This window comes from Balaenoptera acutorostrata, chromosome 6, assembly GCF_949987535.1.
Source record: "Balaenoptera acutorostrata chromosome 6, mBalAcu1.1, whole genome shotgun sequence".
Taxonomy (NCBI): domain Eukaryota; kingdom Metazoa; phylum Chordata; class Mammalia; order Artiodactyla; family Balaenopteridae; genus Balaenoptera; species Balaenoptera acutorostrata.
The window spans coordinates 59,733,793-59,760,219 of record NC_080069.1 but is presented as its reverse complement, the minus strand read 5'-3'; the positions used below and the strand labels follow the sequence as shown (position 1 = coordinate 59,760,219).

Here is a 26,427-nt window from a genome sequence, read left to right as displayed (position 1 = left end):
ATCATTATATAGTGTCCTTCTTTGTCTCTTGTAATAGTCTTTATTTTAAAGTCTATTTTGTCTTATACGAGAATTGCTACTCCAGCTTTCTTTTGATTTCCATTTGCATGGAATATCTTTTTCCATCCCCTCACTTTCAGTCTGTATGTGTCCCTAGGTCTGAAGTGGGTCTCTTGTAGACAGCATATATACAGGTCTTGTTTTTGTATCCATTCAGCCAGTCTGTGTCTTTTGGTTGGAGCAGTTAATCCATTTATATTTAAGGTAATTATTGATATGTATGTTCCTATTACCATTTTCTTAATTGTTTTGGGTTTGTTTTTGTAGGTCTTTTCCTTCTCTTGTGTTTCCTGCCTAGAGAAGTTCCTTTTGCATTTGTTGTGAAGCTGGTTTGGTGGTGCTGAATTCTCTTAACTTTTGCTTGTCGGTAAAGGTTTTAATTTCTCCATCAAATCTGAATGAGATCCTTGCTGGGTAGTAATCTTGGTTGTAGGTTTTTCTCCTTTATCACTTTAAATATGTCCTGCCCCTCCCTTCTGACTTGCAGAGTTTCTGCTGAAAGATCAGCTGTTAACCTTTTGGGGATAACCTTGTGTGTTATTCATTGCTTTTCCCTTGCTGCTTTTAATATTTTTTCTATGTATTTAATTTTTGATAGTTTGATTAATATGTGTCTTGATGTGTTTCTCCTTGGATTTATCTTGTATGGGACTCTCTGCGCTTCCTGGACTTGATTGACTATTTCCTTTCCCATGTAAGGGAAGTTTTCAAGTATAATCTCTTCAAGTATTTTCTCAGCCCCTTTCTTTTTCTCTTCTTCCTCTGGGACCCCTATAATTTGAATGTTGGTACGTTTAATGTTGTCCCAGAGCTCTCTGAAACTGTCCTCAATTCTTTTCATTTTTTTCTTTATTCTGCCCTGTGGTAGTTATTTCTACCATTTTATCACCCAGGTCACTTATCCGTTCTTCTGCCTCAGTTATTCTGCTACTGCTTCCTTCTAGAGAATTTTAAATTTCATTTATTAGGTTATTCATCTTTGTTTGTTTGCTCTTTAGTTCTTCTAGATCCTTGTTAAATGTTTCTTCTATTTTCTCCAGTCTATTTCCAAGATTTTGTATCATCTGTACTGTCATTACTCTGAATTCTTTTTCAGGTAGACTGCCTATTTCCTCTTCATTTGTTTAGTCTGTTGTTTTTTTACCTTGCTCCTTCATCTGCTGCATATTTCTCTGTTTTCTCATTTTGTTTACTTGCTGTGTTTGGGGTCTCCTTTTTGCAGGCTGAAGGTTTGTAGTTCCCTTGTTTTTGGTGTCTGTCCCCAGTGGGTGAGGTTGGTTGAGTGGCTTGTGTAGGCTTCCTGGTGGAGAGGACTGGTGCCTGTGTTCTGGTGGGTGTGGCTGCTTCTTTTCTTTCTGGTGGGCAGGGCCGCATCTTGTGGTGTGTTTCGGGGTGTCTGTGACCTTATTATGATTTTAGGCAGCCTCTCTGCTAATGGGTGGGGTTGTCTTCCTGTCTTGTTAGTTGTTTGGCATGGGGCGTTCAGCACTGGAGCTTGCTTGCCGTTGGGTGGAGCTGTGTCTTAGCGTTGAGACTGAGATCTCTGGGAGAGCTGTCACCAATTTATATTACGTGGAGCTGGGAGGCCTGTGGTGGTCCAATGTCCTGAACTCAGCTCTCCCACCTTGGAGGTTAGGCTTGACACCAGGCTGGAGCACCACGACCCTGTCAGCTACACGGCTCAGAAGAAAAGGGAGAAAAAAAGAAAGAAAAAAATTTGTTAACATAAAAAAAATAATAATAAAAAAAGAAGAGAGCAACCCAACCAATAAACAAATCCATCAATGATAACAAGTACTAAAAACTAAACCAAGATAAACATGAAAATCAGAAACAAATCAGTCGCAGACAGCAAACCCCAAGTCTACAGTTGCTCCCAAAGTCCGCTGCCTCAATTTTGGGATGATTCGTCTATTCAGGTATTCCACAGATGCAGGGTACATCAAGTTGATTGTGGAGATTTAATCTGCTGCTCCTGAGGCTGCATGGAGAAAGTTCCCTTTCTCTTCTTTGTCCGCACAGCTCCTGGGGTTCTGCTTTGGTTTTGGCCCCACCTCTGCATGTAGGTCGCTGTCAGTCATCTTTTTCCCACCCAGACAAGAGGGGGTTTAAGCAGCGGCTGATTAGGCTGATTAGTGAGCTCTGGCTCACTCAAGCCGGGGGGAGGGAGGGGACAGTAGTCAGAATTGGAATGTGGGGCGAGCCTGTGGTGGCAGAAGCCAGCGTGACATTGCAACAGCCTGAGGCGTGCTGTGTGTTCTCCCAGGGAAGTTGTCCCTGGATCACGGGACCGTGGCAGTGGCGGTCTGCATAGGCTCCATGGGTGGATTGTGTGTGTGTGGATAGTGACCTGTGCTTGCACACAGCATTCTTCATGGCTGCGTTAGCGTTTCATGCCCGTCTCTGTGGTCCGAGCTGATAGCCATGGCTCACGCCTGTCTCTGGAGCTTGTTTAGGTGGTGCTCTCCCTCCTGTGGGCAGATGGGGAGGAATCCCCTCTCCTTGCGCACCCTGAAACAAGGGTCTCTTGCCTCCTCGGCAGGTCCAGACTTTTTCCCAGACTCCCTCCTGGCTAGCTGTGGCACACTAGCCCCCTCAGGCTGTGTTCATGCAGCCAACCCCAGTCCTCTCCCTGGGATCTGATCTCCAAAGCCCACGCCTCAGCTACCAGCCCCCACCCACCCCGGGGGGTGAGCCGATAAGCCTCTCAGGCTGGTGAGTGCTAGTTGGCACTGATCCTCTGTGAGGGAATCTCTCTGCTTTGCCCTCTGCACCCCTGTTGCTGCACTCTCCTCCGTGGCTCCGAAGTTCCCCCCACACCCCGCCGTCTCCGCCAGTGAAGGGGCTTCCTAGTGTGTGGAAACTTTTCCTCCTTCTCAGCTCCCTCCCAGCAGTGCAGGTCCTGTCCCTATTCTTTTGTCTCTGTATTTTCTTTTTTCTTTTGCCCTACCCAGGTACGTGGGGATTTTCTTGCCTTTTGGGAAGTCTGAGGTCTTCTTCCAGCGTTCAGTAGGTGTTCTGTAGGAGTTGTTCCACATGTAGATTTTTTTTTTAAATTAAATTATTTAATTTATTTATTTTTGGCTGCATTGGGTCTTCATTGCTACGCGTGGGCTTTCTGTAGTTGCGGTGAGCGGGGGCCACTCCTCGTTGCTTTGCGCGGGCTTCTTACTCTGGTGGCTTCTCTTGTTGCAGAGAATGGGCTCTAGGTGCATGGGTTTCAGTAGTTGTGGCATGCAGGCTAAGTAGTTGTGGCACGTGAGCTCTAGAGCACAGTCTCAGTAGTTGTGGTGCACGGGCTTAGTTGCTTCGCGGCATGTGGGATCTTCCTGGACCCGAGCTCAAACCCGTGTCCCCTGCATTGGCAGGCGGATTCCCAACCACTGTGCCACCAGGGAAGCCCTAGATGTATTTTTGATGTATTTGTGGGGAGGAAGGTGGTCTTCATGTCTTACTCCTCCGCCATCTTGAAGGTCCTTCCCTTATTCAGATTTTTTAAGTTGTAAAACTCCAGTAGCGCTTTTTAAACACATGTATATTCTGAAACATCACTAGAGAATATCTTGGCCTCTCTAGCTTATATAAATTAACCTATTATTATGGTTGAAGTACAGGTTTAGTTGCTCACTGTATTTTATAGAATAAATTTTAGTCATTGTTGGCTTATAAACTTTATTGATGCAAAAATGAACTATTTTCTAGGAGCAAGATAATGCTTTACAAAATATGCACGAGAAAGTAGAAAAATTAGAAGCCGAACACATGGAGTGCTCTGACCTTTTACGTCGACAGACAAGTGAATTCGAATTTAGCAGTCAACGAGAGGAACGTCTTAGAAAAGAGTTTGAGGTATATTTTCTCATTCTTTTATAGCACATATATGATGGCTAGTTAGTAATTTAAGGACAAAGTTTTACTCTGTAATAAAATATAATTTTTTGACATTTATATATATTGAATATTGGCTTCCTTGAAAACTTTTGTATTCGAGTAAATTATATTTTGCTCCTAATTAAAAAAAACTATTCATTTTTAATAATTAATTGTCCTGGAATATTTGGAAAGTTTGAAGGTAATTGTTTATATTACAAGTTTGAGGAAGCAACACAAGAAAAGATATTAAATTCTAATTTTGTAGTTTGAATGCTGTGTACTAGCTGCATAGTTTTGTGGAGTGCTTTTCAGGTTAGACTTTATTTATTTTTATTTTTTATTATTTTTTTTTTTTATTTTTTATTTTTTATTTATTTATTTTTTTTTTTATAGCTACTTTATTTATTTATTTATTTATTTTTGGCTGTGTTGGGTCCTCGGTTCGTGCGAGGGCTTTCTCTGGTTACGGCAAGTGGGGGCCACTCTTCATCGCGGTGCGGGGACCGCTCTTCATCGCGGTGCGCGGGCCTTTCACTATCGCGGCCCCTCCCGTTGCGGGGCACAGGCTCCAGACGCGCAGGCTCAGTAGCCGTGGCTCACGGGCCCAGTCGCTCCGTGGCATGTGGGATCCTCCCAGACCAGGGCTCGAACCCGTGTCCCCCGCATCAGCAGGCAGATTCTCAACCACTGCGCCACCAGGGAAGCCCTATTTTTTATTTTTTTATAAATTTATTTTTATTTATATTACTTATTTTTGGCTATGTTGGGTCTTCTTTGCTGCACGCGGGCTTTCTCTAGTTGTGGCGAGTGGGGGCTACTCTTTGTTGCGTTGCATGGGCTTCTCATTGTGGTGGCTTCTCTTGTGGAGTACAGGCTCTGGGCACGTGAGTTTCAGTAGTTGTGACACGTGGGCTCAGTAGTTGTGGCTCGCGAGCTCTAGAGTGCAGGCTCAGTCGTTGTGGTGCATGGGCTTAGTTGCTCTGCAGCAAGTGGGATCTTCCTGGACCAGGGCTTGAACCTGTGTCCCCTGCATTGGCAGGCAGATTCTTAACCACTGTGCCACGAGGGAAGTCCCCAGGTTAGACTTTAGATGGGAAAGGAGCATTAATTTACAAATGAAAAAAATATGATTTTTGTGAGTAAATGATACTGATAACCACTTTAATCTTGAGAGATAGCTAATTTATTTGTTAATTTTTAAAAATAATTTTCTTTTGCTTTGTGGGAAATTAAGTATTTCAATAGATAAAGAAGTTTGTCTTAAACATAATTTATAATTCTTATAAGGTAAATAAACATTTATAAAGAGTATTTAATGATAACATGCTGGAGGTACTCTCATTAAACTCACTTCTGTCAGTTAACACTGTGCTGAGAATTTTAGCCAAAGAAATATATAAAAGCAAGAACAGTGATAAAAAATTATAATTTTTGGAAAGAAGGGGGTATGATTGTGATTATTTTCAGATGATATGCTAATAACCCTAAATGGTCAAGAAAATCATCTTTGAAATTATTGACACTAGTAAGAACATTCAATAAGGAGGTCAAGAAGAAAATAATATATAGCAATTATGTTTACACTCTAATATACCAGTAATAATCAGAGAATAAGATACTAAAAAAGTTTTTGTCACCATAGTGACAAAAACAGGAATACAGTTAACAACAAATACATTAAAAATTATGAAATTTAACTGAGAGTCTTAAAAGAAAATGGTGAGACATTTTGGGAACCCTTAAAAGTGTAAAGTTATGAATCCTCCCTAGATTATATTATGGGTTAAAGCAGTTCCAATCAAAAATTGAGTGGAATTATCTTGGGAAGACAGATTCTAAAGTTCATCCACATGAGGATCTATAAAACATTTTGGTAAGAGTAATGAGTGGGGACTTATTATACCAGAAGTTAGTACAGATGATAAAACTTCAGTAATATATCAATTGTGTTTTTTTGGTTGTATGCAACAGAAACCGACTTTGGTTGACATAAATAGGGAATTCAGTGGAAGAATATGGGAATCATATCCACAGAATCACAACGAATGTTGGGGGATCAGCTTATAAATCATATGAGTCCCAGAGCATCTCCAGAGTTCTTGGTAGCAGAAATGATGGAAGAAGCTGAGGTGAATTGGTACCAATCGTTTTTATTCTTTTTGTAACTTTATTCAGGATTCTAATCTGGAAGAGAACATTTGATTGAAAGAGGTAATTTGCCCCAAGTAAATCCCTCTAATTCTGCTAAAATTAAAGCCCCCCCAAAGAAATTCTTATATAGAAATTAGGGTGTGGTACAAAAAGAAGGGGAAAGATTGTTGAGTGGCCAAAAAGTACAATACCTCTAAGACCAGACTTTCAATGTCAGAATTGAAAGGTCAGTAGTAGACTTGTAGAGTATATCATTTTAAATCAGTAAGGATAGGAACAATTATTCAGTGAATCATGTTGAAATGATTGGTTAACTATTTGGGACAAAATAAAATTAGATTCCTATCTTATATTATATTCTAAAATAAATTCCAGTTGGATTAAAAAGAGTGAAATATTAAAAACAATGATAAAATAAGAAGAAAATGTAGTTTAATTTTTTCTGCTCTCTTGAGTCATTATGACTTACTACTAATCATAAAAACCAAGGAACAAAATATTTAGGAATGGATTTATAGCTTTGACTAGGAAAGATTAAAGTCATATGTAGGTAAAATCCCTACTTTGAATAAAAGGACAACCAAATGAGAAAAATATTTACAGCAAAGGGTAAATATATTTCTGTCTCTCTAAATCCCCTACTATTTGATAAGAGGAAGGAGAAGGTCTTTATGAAAAAATCTACCAAATAAATCAAAGAAGATATGAAAGAATAATTTCAGATGGATAACAAACATAGGAAAAATGCTCCACCTCACCATAATGTAAGAAAGACAGTAACACACAAAATAATACGATTAAAGAAAATGATAGTACCCAGCACTGGTGAGGGTGGTGTTAAAAATTCTTGTACCTTGATGGTGGGTGTGTAAATTTTTAAAACCTTGAAGGAATTCTGTTTGGGTGCTTTATAGAGTCTGTTCTCAGAAAATTATCATGTTCTTCTGGGACTCTCTCCTGTTCCATCTCCTCATTGCTTTCTAGGCACATGGCATAGCTGTCACCCGGGGACTTTTTCATTATCCTCTGTTGGATCTTCAGTTTCTTAGGTCTCTTGCCTTCTTCACTTCGTTGGAGTACATAGACTAGTAGCTTCTAAAAAAAGGGTGTATGGGAGCTAAGTTTTATTTGATCTTGCATACCTGAACATGATTTTTTTTATCAATAGTAGATAGAATTTGGCTGAATATAGATTTTTAGGATGGAATTCTTTCTTTCAGGATTTAAAGGCCTTGCCTCCCTCGTTCCCAGTCTCTTCTGTCGCTGTTGAGAGGCCTGATGTTATTCTTGTTTGTGTTCCCTTGTGGTGACCCTTTTCTCACTCTTCCTCTCTGAAAGTTTTCCTGTTTCTTTATTTTTTTTAAGACTTTTTTTCTTCTAGTTAGTGAGATATAATCGACATACAGCGCTGTATAAGCTTAAGGTGTAGAGCATAATTATTGATTTACATACATCATGCAGTGATTATGAAAATAAGTTTGGTGAACATCTATCATCTCATATAGATAAAAAATTAAAGAAACAGAAAAAAACATTTTTTTCTTATGATGAGAACTCTTAGGAATAACTCTCTTAGCAACTTTCATATATAACATACAGCAGTATTAATTATATATAACATGTTGTACATTACATCCCTAGTACTTATTTATCTTATAACTGGAAGTTTGTACCTTTCACTGCCTTCATCCAGTTACCCCTCCCCTCACCCCCCTGCCTCTGGTAACCATAAATCTGATCTCTTTTTCTGTGAGGTTGTTTTTGAAGTATAATTGACCTACAACACTATGTGAGTTCCTATTACACAGCATAGTGATTTGATATTTCTATACATTTCAAAATGATCACCATAAGTCTGGTTATGATTTGTCACCACACAAAAAATATTACCTAGTTACTGGCTATATTCCCTATACTATACATTTCATATCTGTGACTCATTTATTTTGCAGCTGAGAGTTTGTACCTCTTAATCTCCTTCACCTGTATCTTTCTTCCCCTCCCATGCCCTACCCTTTGGCAATCACCTGTTTGTTCTCTGTAGCTATAACTTTTTGTTTTGTCATGTTTGTTCATTTGTTTTGCATTTTTAGATTCCACATGTAAGTGAAATCATATAGTATTTGTCTTTCTCTGTCTGACTTATTTCACGTAGGTTAATACCGTCTAGGTCCATCCGTGTTGTTGCAAATATCAAGATTTCATTCTTTTTATCGATGAGTAATATTGCATTTTTTATATATATATATAGATATCTATCTATCTATCTATATCTATCTATCTATATATATATATCTCACATCTTTATCCATTCATCTGTTGGTGGGCACCTAGTTTGCTACCATAGCTTTGCTGTTGTTAATAATGCTGCAGTGAACATAGGGGTGCATATATCTTTTCTAACTAGTGCTTTTGTTTTCTTTGGATAAATACCAAAAAGCGGGATTGCTGGATCATATGGTAGTTCTATTTTTTTATTTTTCTATTTTTAACTTTTTGAGGAATCTCCATACTATTTTCCATAGTGGTTGTACCAGTTTACATTCTCACCAATTGTGCATGAGGGTTCCCTTTTCTTTTTTTTCACTTTTTTAAAATATTAAAAAAGGTAGACAGCATAGTATAATAAACCTAATGGTACCCATCACCAGCTTCAAAAATTACTCATTTATGGGTTATCTTGAATCATTCATACCCCTACTCACTTTCCTTCTTCCCATATTATATTGAAACAAGTCCCAGGCATCATATCATTTTAACCATAAATATTTCATTGTGATTTCTAAAAAATAAGGGACCTTTTATTTAGAACCACATTATCAATATCAAACTTAAATTAACAGTAATTACTTAATATAATCAAATATCCAGATATTATTTAAATTTCATATTGCTACATATATGGCATAAAAATGTATGTATGATTACAGTTTGTTTGAATCAGGATCCCTAGTAGGTCTACACATTATAATTGGTTGATATGTCACTTAAGTCTCTCAATCTATAGGTTCTCCATCTATAGCTTTCTTTTTCCCTTGTATTTGTGAAGACACCAAGCTATTTCTGCTATAGAGTTCCCACTAACTATAAAATTTCAGAACATCAAAGATAAACAATGATTCTTAGTATAGATTTTTTTGTGTTCAATGTGCAGGGCATTTGGTGGCCATTTTAGTTAGGAGACTCATGATCTTTATTTTGTGTAATTCTCTTGTGTTATTTCTTCATAATTTCCTCTTCAGGGTTTTTTTATTCTCTCTTTCTTGGGTTTTTAATTGTTCAGTTGGTAGACCAACTGGTTGATGTTTTGCTTTTCTTACCTTTTGTTGTCTTTCTCTTTGTATTTTTGTTGTTGTTGCTTTGTGGGAGATTTACTTGACTTTTCTAATCTTCTAATTGAATATTTTATGTTTTCTTTTTAGTTTCTGAGGGCTTTTGTTCTCTGTACCATTTTTACAGCATCCTGATCCTATATTATGACTACTGTATTCATTTGTTTATTCAGAAAACCTCGAGAGTGTCAGGCACACTTTTGGGTGTTTGAGGCATAGCAGTGAACAAAACAAAGCCTCTTCCCTCTTGAAATTGACACTCTTGTCAGGGAGAATCACACATGAAATGAAATAGAATATGATAAGCCCTATGGAGAGGAATAAAGGAGACGAGGGGAGTAATAAATGGTGGGGTGGAATGGTTACCTTCTTGTGTTAGTGGTCAAGGAAGGCTGACTAGATAAGATGGCATTTGAGCAGAGACCTGAAGGAAGAAAGGGATTGAGCCATGTGGCTATCTGGAGGAAGAGATTCTAGGTAGAAGGAATAGAAAGTGTAAAGGCCATGAGATGCGAGTGTGCTTGGAAAGTTTGAGGAATAGCAAGTAGGCCATTGTGATTGAAATGGATTGAGCAAGAGAGAGACTAGTAGGGTGTAGAGAATGGTAGGCAGATGTTATAGAGTCTTGAAGGTCTTTTGGAGTTCACTGTAAGAACTTTGGCTTTCTTTCTGAGATGGAAAGCCATTGAAAGGTTTTGAGCAGAGGAGTGACATGTCCCCTCTAATTTATTTTTTTTTAAATTATTTATTTATTTATTTATTTTGGCTGTGCTGGGTCTTCGTTTCTGTGAGAGGGCTTTCTCTAGTTGCGGCGAGCGGGGGCCACTCCTCATTGCAGTGCGCGGGCCTCTCACTATCGCGGCCTCTCCCGCTGCGGAGCACAGGCTCCAGATGCACAGGCTCAGTAGTTGTGGCTCACGGGCCCAGTTGCTCCACGGCATGTGGTATCTTCCCAGACCAGGGCTCGAACCCGTGTCCCCTGCATTGGCAGGCAGATTCTCAACCACTGCGCCACCAGGGAAGCCCCTCTAATTTGTTTTAAAAGCATCATTCTGTATACTCTTTGGAAGACAGATTGTAAGAGGCCATTTAGGAAACTATTAAAGTAATTAGATGAGAGATTATGGTGCTTTAGACCAAAGTAGTGGTGGAGGAGGTAGTCAGATTTGTATGTGTTTTGGAAGATAGAACCAGTAGGATTTGCAGATTTATTGGACATGGCTTGTGAGAGAAAAAGAAAGGAAGTAAAAGATAATGCCAAAGATTTTGGCTTGAGCCTTTGGGGGAAATGGCACTGTCATTTACTCAACCTGGCCAAGAATGCAAGTGGAGTAAATTCGGGAGAGATGAGGAGTTTGGTTTTAGAGATGTTAAATTTGACATGCCCATTAGACATCCATGGGGAGATGTCGAGTAGGCAGTTGAATGTTAAGTATTGGCCTTAGGGAAACCTTACTGTAGAGTGATGAGATGTGCCAAGTATTTCATTGGGAAGTGGTGGAACGTTACAATCCATAGGACTTTTCTCTGTTTCTATAAGGAGTGACCTGCTAGTTTCCTCTTTGGTGGTTATCAAATGGAAGAAGGAAATGGAGGAAAAATCTGTGTTTCATACTATTCAGTATACAGAATTTCCCCTGGCTTCAGTCTTGTGCACCAACCCCCCTACCCCTGCTCTGCCCACCCCATGTATCTCTATGTCCAACCTTGGCTTCAGATTGACATTTTCCAGATAATAAACCTCCAGTTTGTGAGTTTGTGTAGTGGTTAGGGAGGGGTAGTTGTAGGGCTAATTAGGGTGGAGGTGGATGCCTGGAGGTTAAACTCTTCATACTGATGATATTAAAAAAACCCCAAACTTTACTGAGATATAATTTGCATGCTACAAGTTCACCCATTTATAGGGTACAATTCAGTGTTTTTTAGTATATTCACAGAGTTGTACAACTATCACTACAGTCGATTGGAGCATGTTTTCATCACCTCAGTAAGAAACCTCACACCCATTAGCTATCACTCTCCTCTTTCCCCATTCCTCTCATCCCTAAAAAAAATTAATTTACTTCTGCTTCTATATATTTGCCTGTTCTGAACATTTCATATTAGTGGAATCATGCAGTATGTGGTCTTTTGTGATTTTTTTTCACATAGCAGGATGTTTTTAGGATTCATACATGTTGTATCATGTATCAACACTTCATTCTTCTTTATTACTAAATAATCTCCCATTGTATTATAGACCACATTTTGTATATCCATTCATCAGTTGATAGACATTTGTGCTGTTTTCACTTTTTGGCTATCATGAATAATGCCTCCATGAACATTTGTGTACAAGTTTTTGTGTGGACATGTTTTCAGTTCCATCTAGGAGTGGGCATTCCACTGCCCTAGTGGGCAGTTCCACCTAGGTGACATGATATCTCTATATTTAACTTTTTGAGGGGCTGTCAGACTGTTTTGCACAGTGGGGGCACCATTTTACATCCCCAGCAGCAATGCATGAGGGTTCCAGTGTCTTCAGATCCTCACCAACACTTGTTATTATTAGTCTTTCTAATTATAACCACTTTAGTGGGTGTATAATGGTATCTCGTGGTTTTGCTTTGCATTTCTCTGATGACTGATGATGCTGAATATCATTTCATGTGCTTATTGGCCATTTGTATATCATTGTAGAAATAGCTATTCAGATCCATTATACATTTTTAATGGGTTCTTTGTGCTATATGATTGTCAGATGTTTTAATGGGGAAAACGGGGTGTGGAGTATATAGGAACTCTCAGTAATAATGCCAGATTATGAACTTGGCAAAGATAAATTACTCATACACTTACCACACATGGTCTAATTTTATATAAGGTTAGAGAAAGAAATTTAAAAGTGAGATTATATTCCAAGTAATATTTTTAGCTTATTTGTCATTTGTGCTGAACATTTTTTCAGGCCAGAAAATTCAGGAATGCATCATCATATTTTATATCATCATTTTTAATATCATGTGGTTTGTGGATGGCCTATTAGAAAAGGATTAGAATAAAGTTCTGAATATACTTAGAATTTTAAAAGATCATTTAGAAGTCACTTTAGGATGCTATAAAACTCTGTGATCATCACTAAAAACATTTTAATTGCCTTATAGGTATGAAGAAGTGCTAGGTAACTGCGATTTTTGTTGATAAGATTCTTGATAAGTCACTTTTGACTCAATTGAGGTAGTGTCTAATGCCTAAACTTTAGGATTTGTTTTTGGATAACTCAGTATTGATTTTTTTTCTTGTAAAATACTTACTTGCCCCAATTTCTTTCTTTTTTTTTAATTGATTAATGTTATAAATATAAAATTGTTTTAGACTAGTTTTATATTGAGTTTTTTCTTAGCTATTCTGTAAATACTTTTTATAATACCAGTTCTCTGCTTTCGGAGAATTTGAAGCTTTGAGGGTGTCCAGAGAGTCTATTTTATTCTACTTATAAGAATTTTCTAAATGGACAAGTATAGTCCTGTGACTTATCTACAATTCTTCATGTTTAGACACCTTACAAAATTTTGCTTTATATTTAAGTGAATGTATTTTGTATTGGCTCTTTGACCAGATGATGACATAATGAAGGAGAAGTTAAATTCCTAGAGAGCAGTTTATGTAGTTTTACATTCAGTTGTGGAGACATTAAGTACTAGTAATTCTAGGTACTTATAATCATCATTGGTATTTTTAAAAAAGGATTAATATAAAATAAAATAATAATAAAGAGGAAAATTGTTAAAATTTTAATTTAATAAAGCACATTATTTAATGTCAGTAATATCAGACTAAAGCAACTAATAGACGTTTAGCCTAATAAATGTTTTAAATTTTAATGAAGCTTAAACAGTTACATTTCATGAAGAGGTGATTTCTTTATGTGCCTGGGCCAAAGAAGTTTATATATATATATATATATATATATATATATATATATATATATATATGTGTGTGTGTGTGTGTGTATGTGTGTGTGTGTGTATAAAAACTTAAAAAAATCTGATACGCTATAGACCATTGTGTGACTTAATCATCTTAACATGGATCAATGTTTTCTTAGATTAAAAAAATAACAAATTCCCAATCCAATTTTCTAAATGTGGTGCTGGATACCAGAGAACCAAGGGAAAAGTGAACTGGAAAAAGAAATATCCGTGGCTTTTATAAACCTCTTTACAACTAGGGGAGGATTTTTTTTTTTTTTTTTTTTTTTATCATGGGAAATAAGTTTAACTCAATAAGAAAAGAGAAAAGAGAAGATGCAAACCTAATTCTGAGTGAACTGAAGAATCTCATGAAGATTACAGTGGAGAGAGAGCAGTCTGCAAATAAATTCTGAATTGCTTCTGTCAGTCATATTCTATATTATGGTAACATAAAGAAGGGTAGAATGTAGTTTTTTTACTTACACATATACCATACTCAAGTGAAAAAGGAAAAGAAAAATGATTCTCACCTTTTGTATTGTCCCTGAAGCAACCTCATATGAATCATCTTTTTAAAGCCATCATGTGTTTGTAGGAATGATTTTTAAACACCTGTTTGTGTTGATTACCAACTATAAAAGGTAAATAATGAAATCACCTGGGTTATACTATTGTGCTTATAAGTATTATACATTTTTGTATTTATGTTCATAATGGATTTTAAAACTGGAAGTTCATTAAAAATTTTGTTAAATACTGAAGTTTTTACTGCTAGAAAAGGTAAAGATGATTTTAAAGATGCTAAATTAATTTATTACCATGCCAAACAATTTGTGGCTTGTAAATTCTGTTCCTTAGAGATTCTGACTCTCTAAGATATCTTTTTTGGTAACAAAAAATACTTTGAGATCTTCAGTTTAAGAGCTCCAAGTATAGTAACTACTCTTGTTTTCTCCCACACAGGTAGGGAATAAGGATTGTAGTTAATTGTCATTAATTGTTAACACACATTTAATATATTATTTATAACCACTAAAATATAATACATATACTTAGCACTAAAATAACCATTATAGAATTAATCAGTCCCTTAGAATCATCTTTTTGAAGATGGATTATTACTATATTGGTTACTTGTAAGAGTTTTCATTAATGGGAAATATCAGGTGATAAAATCTGGAACAATAGTTAAATAAACAACCACTTCCTATTTATACAGCTATTGATATTCTGGGGTAAACTTTGTACAACTGTTTTGGAACACACTACTGAGAAGTCTCTGATTGGTAGGTACTTGTGTGATATTTCCTCCCTTATTTTTCTTGATGTCCATTTTAGTGGGCTAAATTTCATATATCAAAGTTTTTCTGCTTGACTAATCCCTTTAAGTTCATGTATATCCTCTGGGCTGGGTATATTCTATTTGAGGAGGCAAGAATGTAGTAGGAGCTGTTTTTGCCCAGTGTCTGAGCAAATTCCTTGAACACATATGTTTTCATAATTTTTGTGAAACTTTGGAACAGGCCCATGGAAGCCATGGGAGCAGATGTGGTGTGGAGAACAAATGTGGTCTGGATGTGTTTCGTTAGTTCTGCTTGTGAATTGGAGTTGGCGGCTCATGCCCTGTGTTATGATAAAATAATGTTTTCTTTGTTACCTTCTTCAAAGAATGAACACTCACTTTTCTTAAGTGGAGTAGACTATCTAATTGAGCTTATTGTGATTTAGTGAGATACAAATCATAAAATAAAAAAAATTGGGTACAATGAACACAGAATTTACTGGAATAAAAATAAAAAAATTTGGGTACAATGAACACAGAATTTACTGGAATAAAAATCTCTTGGCAGTATATTGCAGTCAGAAAGGACGTGACAGCCAGCTAATAAATGATAAAATATGTGATCATTTTGTGTCACATAAAGAACTCTGATGTTCATAGTATTAGGGAACAGGCAGTATATAGTGTAATCCTTGTACTACAGGCAAATTTATATATAGTTAAATTGGCCAGTGGTATATATGAATTTGTGTTGGATTTTGTACTTTTTTTTTTTTTTTTAAAGGATTTTCTTATTTATTTATTTATTTATTTATTTATTTTATTTTTGGCTGTGTTGGGTCTTCGGTTCGTGCGAGGGCTTTCTCCAGTTGCGGCAAGCGGGGGCCACTCTTCATCGCGGTGCGGGGACCGCTCTTCATCGCGGTGCGCGGGCCTTTCTCTATCGCGGCCCCTCCCGTCGCGGGGCACAGGCTCCAGATGCGCAGGCTCAGCAATTGTGGCTCACGGGCCCAGCTGCTCCGCGGCATGTGGGATCTTCCCAGACCAGGGCTCGAACCCGTGTCCCCTGCATTAGCAGGCAGATTCCCAACCACTGCGCCACCAGGGAAGCCCCCGGATTTTGTACTTTAATCTGAATTCTCTTATGCTTTCTGCTCTTGCTATGTTGATTATATTAGGATTGGAGACTAATGAGTGACAGATAGTGATTGTTGTACTAGTTCTCTTAGGTGATATTGGAGAAAAATATTTGTGAACAGCAAGTTGATGTTCCTCTAGCACCCTCTGCTGGAGATAAGAATTAATTCACCAGACTAGAAGATTTTTAAAAAATATTTATTAGGAGGGCTTTAATTATGTCAACAAAACACACTCTTGGAAGAAATTTGTTTAAATATGTGAAGATTTTTTTTGCTGTCCTTACTGATTAATTTATTGTTTTAGTAATAATAAGCAGTTTATAAATTTGTTTTCTTCTGGACAGTTCATTTAAAACAGGAAGGTATGGAAATAAAGGTGTGATCTCTGGTTTATTATTTCAACCCGTTTGATTTTGGTTTAGGCAGAAAAAAAAAGTTTTCGTGACTTTTGGAGTGAAATCAGATAAATTGATTAATATGACAAAATGTACATGAAAAATGAAAAATTTGCCTCTTTTATCATGGAATCACTGAATATTCTGTATTTTAATAAAATATAACACTTATTTTGATAAAACTATGTAAATGCCTTTTGGAATATGAAAGAATATATTAACATTATTAGACTGGTTTCTTCTATTTGCCCTTTATTAGCTTTTTGCCTGCTTTGATCCTTTATTCTCAATGTCTATGGGTTATTTCCTTGACACTGGTTAGACTTCTTCTGACTTGCAGAACCGAACACAAGTATTTTGAATATTGAGAAAGTTGACTTTAGTTCTTCAAGGACAGGAACTTCATCTTGTGGCATTACATTAAAAAAAAATTTTTTTTACTAGTATTGGCCCTACCTAGGGTAATACTCATTTTAATCTGGCTAACCATTAAGAATTTTTCTGATCTAGTATGTATCATGCGTCATACCTACAACCAGTGGGGATCCCTTGTTCTAGGATTCAAAGTCAGCACTGAGAGGAACTTTTCAACAGAAATGAAGAAACTTGACATAGGTGATGGTCACTTCTTTGAAATGTCATTGGTTCTTACACTTAGGGATTCTTTTTATTTTTTATTGAGATATAGTTCACATATTATTGAATACACTCTTTTAAAGTATGCAGTTCAGGGTTATGAAACCATTGCCACTATCTGATTCTGGAACATTCTTATCACCCCAATAAGAAACTTTATGCCCATTAGCAGTCAGTGCTCATTCCTTCCTTCCCCTGTCCCCAGCTATTGGAAACCACTCATACACTTTCTATCTTTATGGATTTGCCTATTCTGGCCATTTCATATAAATGAAGTCATTTAATATGTAGTCTTTTGCGTCTGGTATCTTTCGCTTAACATATATTTTCAAGGTTAATCTAGGTTGTGGCATGTGTTGGTACTTAATTCCTTTTTTATGGCTGAATAATATTCCATTGTATGGATATACCACATTTTGTTTATCCATTCATCAGTTGATGGGCACTTGGGTTTTTTTCACCTTTTTTGTGTTTATGCTCTGCACTGTGGCAGACATAATAGGAATATGTTTTGCTCAAGGAAAAGTGTAGTCATTTCTTACTTATCCACAGACCACTTGATTAGTTTTTGGATTATCCTATTTTTATTTATGCACCTTCTGGTTGTGATACATTACCATCTCTGTCTGTATGCAAAAAAGAAATGGTGGGAGAAAAATCAAATTAATCAAGCCAAGCATTTAAAGAAACCTTTAGCTAAGGCTAAATGACAGAGTAAGTATAGCAAATAGAAACATTTCTTGCCCAAATTTTATCTAAGAAAGGAAATTAAATTACTATTGTCTTTCTCTTTCACTGTTTAACTATCTATATTTGACAGACAGGACTCTATGTGTGGCGGGGCTGACTCCAGCTTGAAAACCTAATAAATTAGACTTTGGCATAACAAAAACTTTTGCTATATGAAAGACACTAACGTTAAGAGAATGAAAAGACAAGCTGTAGACAATATTTGGGAGTAAATATTTGCAAATCACATACCCAACAAATGACTTGTATCCAGATTATATAATGAATTTTCAAGATTCAATAATAAGAAAACAAACAGCCCAATTAAAAAATGAGAAAAAGATTTAAGCAGAAACTTCACCAGAAAAGATATACAGATAGTAAATAAATACATGAAAAGATGCTCAATGTCATTAGTTGTTAGGAAAATGAAAATTGAAACTAAAATGAGATACCATTACATTCCTATTTGAATGTCTAACCCTTGCCCCCAAATAACCCAAAAGACTACCATGCCAAGTGTTGGTGAAGATGTATGAAATTGGAAACAATTTGTGAAACAGTTTGCCAGTTTCATAAAACATTAAACATACACCTACCATCTGACCCAGTCATTCTGTCCTTCACTATTTATCCTAGAGAAATGAAAGTGTATGTCCATACAAAGATTTATACGCAATTGCTCATAGCAGATTCCTTTGTATAGCCCTAACATATAGCCCTATATATATTCCTTTGTATAGCATCCAATTCAAATGTCCATCAGTAGGTGAACTGATAAACCGATTGTGGTGTATCAACACAGTGGAACACTTTAACAGTAAAAAGTGAACTATTGATATGTGCAACCACATGGATGAAACTCAAAATAATTTTGTGGGGAGAAAGAAGCCAGGCAATAAATAGTATGCACTATGTGATTCAATTTATATTGAATTCTGGAAAACAGGAAATGATCTATAGTGACAAAAAAGCAGATCAGTGTTTACTTGTGGGTAGGGGTGGGGTGGTGAGGACTGGATGAAGGGATTACCAAGGGACACAAGGAATCTTCTGGGGTAACGGAAATATTTGTCTATCTTGATTATGGCAATGATTTCGCGGGTGTATATATACAAAACTTACCAAGTTATACAATTTCAATATGTGTAATTTATTACATGTAAAGTATAACTGAGTAAAGAAAAAGAAAACAAGCTCTGGAGCATTCTTCCCGAGCATGATTTTTGCAACATGACTTTTATACTCTTGCAAATGAAAAAATGACGCTGTAGTAATCCAAAGTGTTAATTACAATATAGTGGTCTATATTCAATTTAAATTCCAATGTTTAAACTTAATGCTTTCAGGCAACTACTCTAAGAGTGAGGAAATTAGAAGAAAATATTGAAGCAGAGAGAGCAGCACATTTGGAATCGAAATTTAATTCTGAAATTATTCAGGTAAAATGTGAACAACATTTTTTTTATGGATTTTATTAAGCTGGGAAGAACAGCATTATGTTCAGAGAACTAAGGTGTGCGTTTAGAACAGGTAGCATGTTGTTAAAGACACGCGTTATTCTATTTACTATAATGATATAGTTGAAGATAGTCTTTACTCTATTAGAGAGGAGCGGGCACACTACACCCCACAGGCTGAATCTCACCCACTGAGCGTGCTTATGAAGTTTTATCTTGTCCGTGGTGGCTTTTGTGCTACCTTGGCAAAGTGGAGTAGATGCGACAGAGACCTCACGTTCTGCAAAGTCCAATGTGTTTGCCATCTGGCGCGTTACAGGAAGATCTGCTGATCAGAGTGTTCTTTTTATCAACAACCATGGGATGAATTTCTTTTTGAAAACATTTTAAAATATGCACCTTCATTGATTGAGTGCATATCCTGTGCATATCACCTGTCACTATATTAAGAGCTGAAGGCATAAAGATGAATGAGCTCCTTTTGGGACTCAGACATTCCATTACCAGAGATACTGTGTACCTATATGTTGATATATAGGTAGAAATATGAAATACTAAAGTACTATGGGAGCGTAATAAAGAGAAGGATTAAATCTGAGAGGGGAACTGAATGAAGGCATCCCAGGGAAAGCGTCCTTTTCCCTAGGGCTTAGAGAATGAGAAGAAACTCCTAAGATTAGCAAAGGCATTTTAACTGGGGGTTGGCAAACTACTGTCGTGGACCAAGTCTGACCCTCAGCCTTTGTTGTAAATAGTTTTACATAAAGTTCCATAAGTCCAAGTCCATAATTTAATTTGGTTTTTTAAAAAAGACTTAGACTTTTCCCCTATATTAAGAATTAATAGAATTTGCAGAGTTTTATTTTATTATTTAAACAGGTCTTAATTAGGATGCAACTAACTTTGTAAGAATCTTATAATAATTGTTTTTTACTTTTATCTTTAATGAAATGCCTTTTACCTGCAAAATTCTCACACTCATGTATTTGAGTGCATCTATATGTAAAGCAAATTTGTGTAAGTTAAGCTTTTTTTATTTTACATAAATGATTGGATTACCCAAAATGGCATTAATAAGCAATAAGTCTGAAGTTTTAAATTCATGCAAGAAGTAGAATTCAAAATTAAGTTTTTCATTGTAGTTATATCACTGGGAATATATAGTTAATAGGTATAAAAATGAAAATTGTTACATGTGTATTTTTTACTCATATAATTAAAAATTAATATTTGATACCCAACTTAGTGCTATAACTTAGGAAAAAAGCAAAAGTGTGTATTTGAATCATATATCTATAAATATTGACAAGTACTTTTAGTGAGGTACACCCAGTAACATTCATTTTCAGACTAGTTTAAAAGCAAGTGAGACTACTGAGTTGTAATTAATCACCATCTTACTATAAATGGTAGTTAAAAATATATTTGAAGTATTCTGTTATTAAATTTGTTTGGATGCTATGTCATAAAAATGAGAAAGTAGATTCAGAAGAGTTGACTTGGAATTGTTTAAGTCTATTTTTCTTTCAGTTGGATTGGTTTATCATTTGTGATTGAATGTGCATAGTTTCTGAAAGAACATACCAATGTAGATAGAAGAAAATGTTTCCTAGACTTATTAATTTTTACTTGTACACTGGGTTTAGACATAACAACAAAGAAAAATAAAGTTTAAAAGACCAAATTTGAAAATGTACAAAGTTGTATCTACATATCTATTCTACTTCCTTACTTTAGTGTAAGAGAATAAGTGTTTCAATTAATCCAAAATAGTTTTGGATAATTAGAAATAATTCTGGTGATTACTATTTGTATGGATTAATTTATGAAATATTTTCATATTTCCTATGCTTCTTTTTTTGGTGAGTTCATTTTTCCTAACTCAGGTTATGTTTTGCCATCCCTGGGAAGCTTGTGTCACACAGAGTTCATAGCTTTTTTCTGATTTCATGGCCCTTTGGGCCTGCTTCTGTGACAGGAAGCACTTGCCTATATTCTCTTATGGTCTGTCCTTTCCTAACAAGAGCTGAGACTGTGTATTTTCATGAGGATTGTATATACCGTGAGCACTAGCTCATTGCCTGGCACGTATTAAGTGCCTAATAAATATTTATCTAAACACTTATTAAATAGTTATTACATATTTATATTTAATGTTAAATGCATGTTAATATTAAATAAATATTGTCTCATTAGATCTTTGTAGCCACCCTGTAGAGTCTGTATATTATTATTATTATTGTTATTGTTAGTATTTACTGTTTACAGATGAGGAACCTCAGGCTTTTGGAGTTTAATATGCCCAAGGGCATATAAGTTGATTTGTAGAGCTGCGACTCAAACCTGAGACTTATGGTTCTAAAGCCCCATTTTCTATCTAGTGTGAAGCATTTTTTTCCTACTGCCCTCCTTTTTTGAGCTTTAGCAAGCTATTTTTTTATTCTTAACTTAATTTTCTAAAAAGATAAAATATTCACATAGTTAAAAAATTAAAACAAAATTTAGCGATCGAGAACTCTTGCTTTCACTCTTGTCTCTCCTATTGTTCTCTCTTTCCTGCTGTCTATCCTTATTTTTTCCACTTGTTTACCTAAAATATAGCATACTACATACAATAATCTGGACTTTGCTCCTCCTCCCCATATGTATTAACACTACACAGAGAACCATGTAGACAACTTGCTTTTCAAAAGTTATTTTGTAGCCTTTTTATAGCTACAAATTATTCTTTTATGGATATACACTTTGTTTATCTATTCTACTGTTGGCGTATACAGGGAATCTAGTTTTTAAAATGTCTTGTGTAAAATTTCAAGTACATGCAAAAGTAGAGAGAATAGTTAAATGGACTCCCTGTGTACCCATCACTCAGCTTCAAGACTTATCTCACAGGACAATTGTGTTTTATCTATAATATTAACGCTCTTCTACTCCACCACCCCCAGATTATTTTGAAGCAAATCCTAGATATCATATTACTACACCCATAAATATTTCAGTCAAATAGTATTATTTGATAATAAAAATTTTGCTTTTCTACAGCAAGAAATCTCCAGGAATAAAAAGATCTGTTAACTTTGTTAGGCTTATAAAGATGTTCATATAATAATGTTTCTCAAAAGAGAGGAAGGATACTTCCCTCTAGTTTTCAAAAACCACTTAATTTATTATATTTATAAAAAAAATGTCCAAATGGGTTAGTAGATCAAAATTAGGCACTTTGATGGGACGCATTATATTGTATTTGCCTGTCCCTTTTCATAGCACAGTTGAGTCTGTATTCTTCCACTCTTCTCTTCCATTACACATGTTGAGAAAGGGAATAAACTGCCTTTTGTTTATTTTCCTTTTTTAAACCAAAAACAGAAAGAAAGACTTGTTTGGATGAATGATAATCTGCTGTTTGATAAAGTATTCTACTCAATTTGAGATTGGTGCTAGTGTTTACTTTCTTGCTTTAATTACTTTTCTGTCATCTGGTAGTTACGGATTCGAGACCTTGAAGGAGCTTTGCAGGTAGAAAAGGCCAGCCAAGCAGAAGCTGTTGCTGATTTGAAAATGATCAAGAATGAATTCAAAGAAGTTGAAAGTGCATATGAACGAGAAAAGCATAATGCACAAGAGAGCTTTGCAAAACTAAATATGTAAGTGTTATACTGTAAAACTCTCTAAATTAATATTAAGTTTATGAAATCTACATGAGTATGAATGTGTAGTACTAGGTAAATATGGAAATGTTCTGTTGGATTTTGAAGTATCATGGCAATTCCAAGGAGTCTCAGAAATGCAGAAATACTTTCTTATACTAGAAAGTAAATATATTAATGTATTTTATATTTACTGATGTAATATAGTATCTTTAAGGCCTTGACTTCTAGGCCACCTAAAATGGGCTATGTGGGAGATGGGTAATGTTTGAGATTTTCATAAACTGTAGAAATAATAGTAGGAGTAATACTGCTACTGGGGCTAACATGTATGTGGCTCACTTCATACCGAGTATTGCATGGTTTTATTTAATTTATATAACACCCTATGAGGTAGCTACTCTTTTTTATCCCTGTTCTACAGATGTGAAAATTGAGGCCTAACGAGGGTAAGGACACACAGCTAAGTGTAGAGTCAGGATCTTTCTGACTACTATTGATTTTAACCTTTTTCAGTTCAAATGTCTTTCATCTGAAAAGTTCTGTGAAATTTTTTAAGAAGTTTATAGCTATTTAATATGCTTCCAAAAATAAGTCAATAGTAGACATTTTAAGCCATTTCCTCTCGGAGGATGAAATGTGTACCACCATTGGTACATGATATGATAATAGGTTGATATATTAGAGTTATGTATTTATTTTTAATGTTTATTTCTATTTATGACAGATAGTAGTTTTCCATTTACAATTGTAATATAGTTTCCTTTTAAAATACTTCATTTAACTTACGATGTGAGTTAATTTAAAGAAAAGTATTATTTAGAGTTGTGAGTATGGCAGAAATTATAAAGATGGCACTTGAAAGACTGAAGTTTGAAAAAATTTAAAACTCTGTGATTACCTTTATTAGTAATGCTTATAATACATTAAATGAGTAGTTCTTAACTGAATTTTCTTGCTTCCTCCAGAATGACTTAAATGACATTCTGTGAACATTATTCTAAGGACTTATGCTCCTTTATTTCCTTTGAATCATATCTTGAATCTGCACATTTATATATAAATATGTTTGAAGGGCCTTTATGTAGCATATAGTACAGGCTTCTTTACTGTTGCTTTGAGGTAATGATTATGACCTACTAGTGAAACTGTAAGAAGTCAGACTGTACTCCCAACAATTAAAGCTTTCCAGGAGTGAAATAATAGGCTTCTTTGGGGAACTAGTGAACTCTCTGCCTTGGAAAGTTCGAAACAGGGGGTAGATGATTCTTTGTCATGGTTACTGAAGAAAAGAGCTCTGCAAAGGTTGGATTAGAGGAATTTTAAGATAATTCCTAACGTTTAAGCTCTAAGATTTTAACCTATGTACTTTTTTTTTTTAACATCTTTATTGGAGTATAATTGCTTTACAATGGTGTGTTAGTTTCTGCTTTATAACAAAGTGAATCAGTTATACATATACATATGTTCCCATGTCTCTTCCCTCTTGCATCTCCCTCCCTCCCACCCTCCCTATCCCACCCTTCTAGGTGGTCACAAAGCACAGAGCTGATCTCCCTGTGCTATGCGGTTGCTTCCCACTAGCTATCTGTTTTACGTTTGGTAGTGTATATATATCCATGCCACTCTCTCACTTTGTCACATCTTACCCTTCCCCCTCCGCATATCCTCAAGTCCATTCTCTAGTAGGTCTGTGTCTTTATTCCCATCTTGCCACTAGGTTCTTCATGACCTTTTTTTTTTTTCCTTAGATTCCATATATATGTGTTAGCATACTGTATTTGTTTTTCTCTTTCTGACTTACTTCACTCTGTATGACAGACTCTAGGTCCATCCAACTCACTACAAATAACTCAATTTCGTTTCTTTTTATGGCTGAGTAATATTCCATTGTATATATGTGCCACATCTTCTTTATCCATTCATCCGATGATGGACACTTAGGTTGCTTCCATGTCCTGGCTATTGTAAATAGAGCTGCAATGAACATTTTGGTACATGACTCTTTTTGAATTATGGTTTTCTCAGGGTATATGCCCAGTAGTGGGATTGCTGGGACTCCAGAGCAAATTTTTTCCTTAAGTTTGTTTTTCTATTATTTGTGTTTTGGTGCTTGAAAAATTTCACTCAAGTTTTGTATTCCAATAAGCACAAACTAACAGTTCTAAATATTAATTACGTATTATAACTAAGCACCAGCTAACAATCCTAAATGCTTTAATATAATGTCCCTTATCTGTTCTTCATCCCTATATAACTGTACTATAATAGAAGTTACTAATAATATTAATAAATAAACAAGAAACAGTAAAAATTAAGTAGTAATTAAAGTCCACGACTCATTGATAGTTTCTGTGACTTCTCTTCCCCCATCCCCTCTTTCTTGTCATTGTATGTTATATGACAGCCACTTCCTTTCCATTTATCAGTGGTATGAGAAGGACTGATATGACATAAGGGATGATTGGATAAGTTATTTCATTTTCTACCTATACTTCTGATTCTTTTTCAGAATCTTCTTTAAAATCTTTTAGAGTCACAAACTCTCAAGTATTAATTTTTCAAAGTAGTTCTAAGTTTTGGATAATGTATTTCAAAAGGAGAATTGATATTTTAGGTCTTTAAGGTAAATAATACCTTTAATTTACAACTTTGAGAGCAGTGAGTTTTGGGGTAGGACATTGTTTTTCCTGTTGGATAGATCTGATTTAGCAATTGGTGATAACGACGTTATAGAGGAAATGCTGCCTGAACCTTGCAGGTGGTTAAGGGTTTTAAGCTTCTGTTTCCTTCCAGGTGGATCTAGGCAGGATCTCACTAAAAGGCAGGAGGAAAAAGCTGTGTGTGTATTTTAGAGTTTTAATTTTGGCCAACAATTTCATAACAATGAATATTCCTGCATGAAACTATTTTCAATGGAATGTATATGTATACATACGTAGATGGACTATACATATGTATACGTATATATAAGATGGAATATATGTATATATTTTAATATATTATTATATATTAAATATTACATATAATAATATAATAAATAAAATTATTATATATTAAACATATCTTTTGAAGAACTCAGCTAAGAATTTGCACAACAGGCTATTTTAATGAATACATATAATGTATAACTTTAGAAAGAATATATATTCTCTATATTCCTCTAATTAAATTTTCTTAGTTATAAATTTTTTTTCCATTGAAAACTTATAGTATAAAACTAAAATTTTTCAATAATTTTTTTTATACTTGAAATTTTTCTTTTTTAATTTTTGGCCGCACTGTGCGGCTTGTGGTATCTTAATTACCCCACCAGGGATCGAACCTGTGCCCTTGGCAGTGAAAACACAGAGACCTAACCACTGGACCGCCAGGGAATTCCCTTCAACATGTCAGGTCTTCATTAGCTGTGGTAACTGATTGTTGGGCAATGGTAGGGAGAAGATCCTGATAATCCTTAAATCTAGTTTAAGTTTAAATTTAGTTTAAAATAATGCTAGTCAAGGATATGATACTGAACAGACTGAATCTAAATTTATTTATTTTATTACATTCAGTATTTAGGGACTTCTTTATTTTTCTAAATACATCAATCAAAAGTATAAAAAGAAGTACAAAAGTACTGGGTTGGCCAAAAAGTTCCTTTGGTTTTTAAGTAAAAATAAAAGACACATTTTTTATTTTCACCAAGAACTTTATTGAACAATGTATTCACCATTTTGTTCCACTAACTTCTGCCATTTTTCAGGCAACTTCATAATTCCATCTTC

The 26,427-nt window shown here is 35.4% G+C and overlaps 1 protein-coding gene across 9 annotated transcripts in view; it reads left to right on the top strand.

Annotated features, from left to right (window-relative positions):
- Nucleotides 1–26,427, top strand: part of CCDC171 (coiled-coil domain containing 171) — a 363,351-nt gene that overhangs the window by 61,079 nt on the left and 275,845 nt on the right. For 8 of the 9 annotated variants that reach the window (XM_057549252.1, XM_057549250.1, XM_057549253.1 and 5 more), the window contains 3 exons: nucleotides 3,763–3,909; nucleotides 18,900–18,992; nucleotides 22,494–22,654. In XM_057549252.1, the coding sequence (XP_057405235.1) occupies nucleotides 3,763–3,909; nucleotides 18,900–18,992; nucleotides 22,494–22,654 (401 nt within the window). The remainder of the gene's footprint in view (nucleotides 1–3,762; nucleotides 3,910–18,899; nucleotides 18,993–22,493; nucleotides 22,655–26,427) is intronic. The other variant, XM_057549256.1, reaches the window with a different exon arrangement.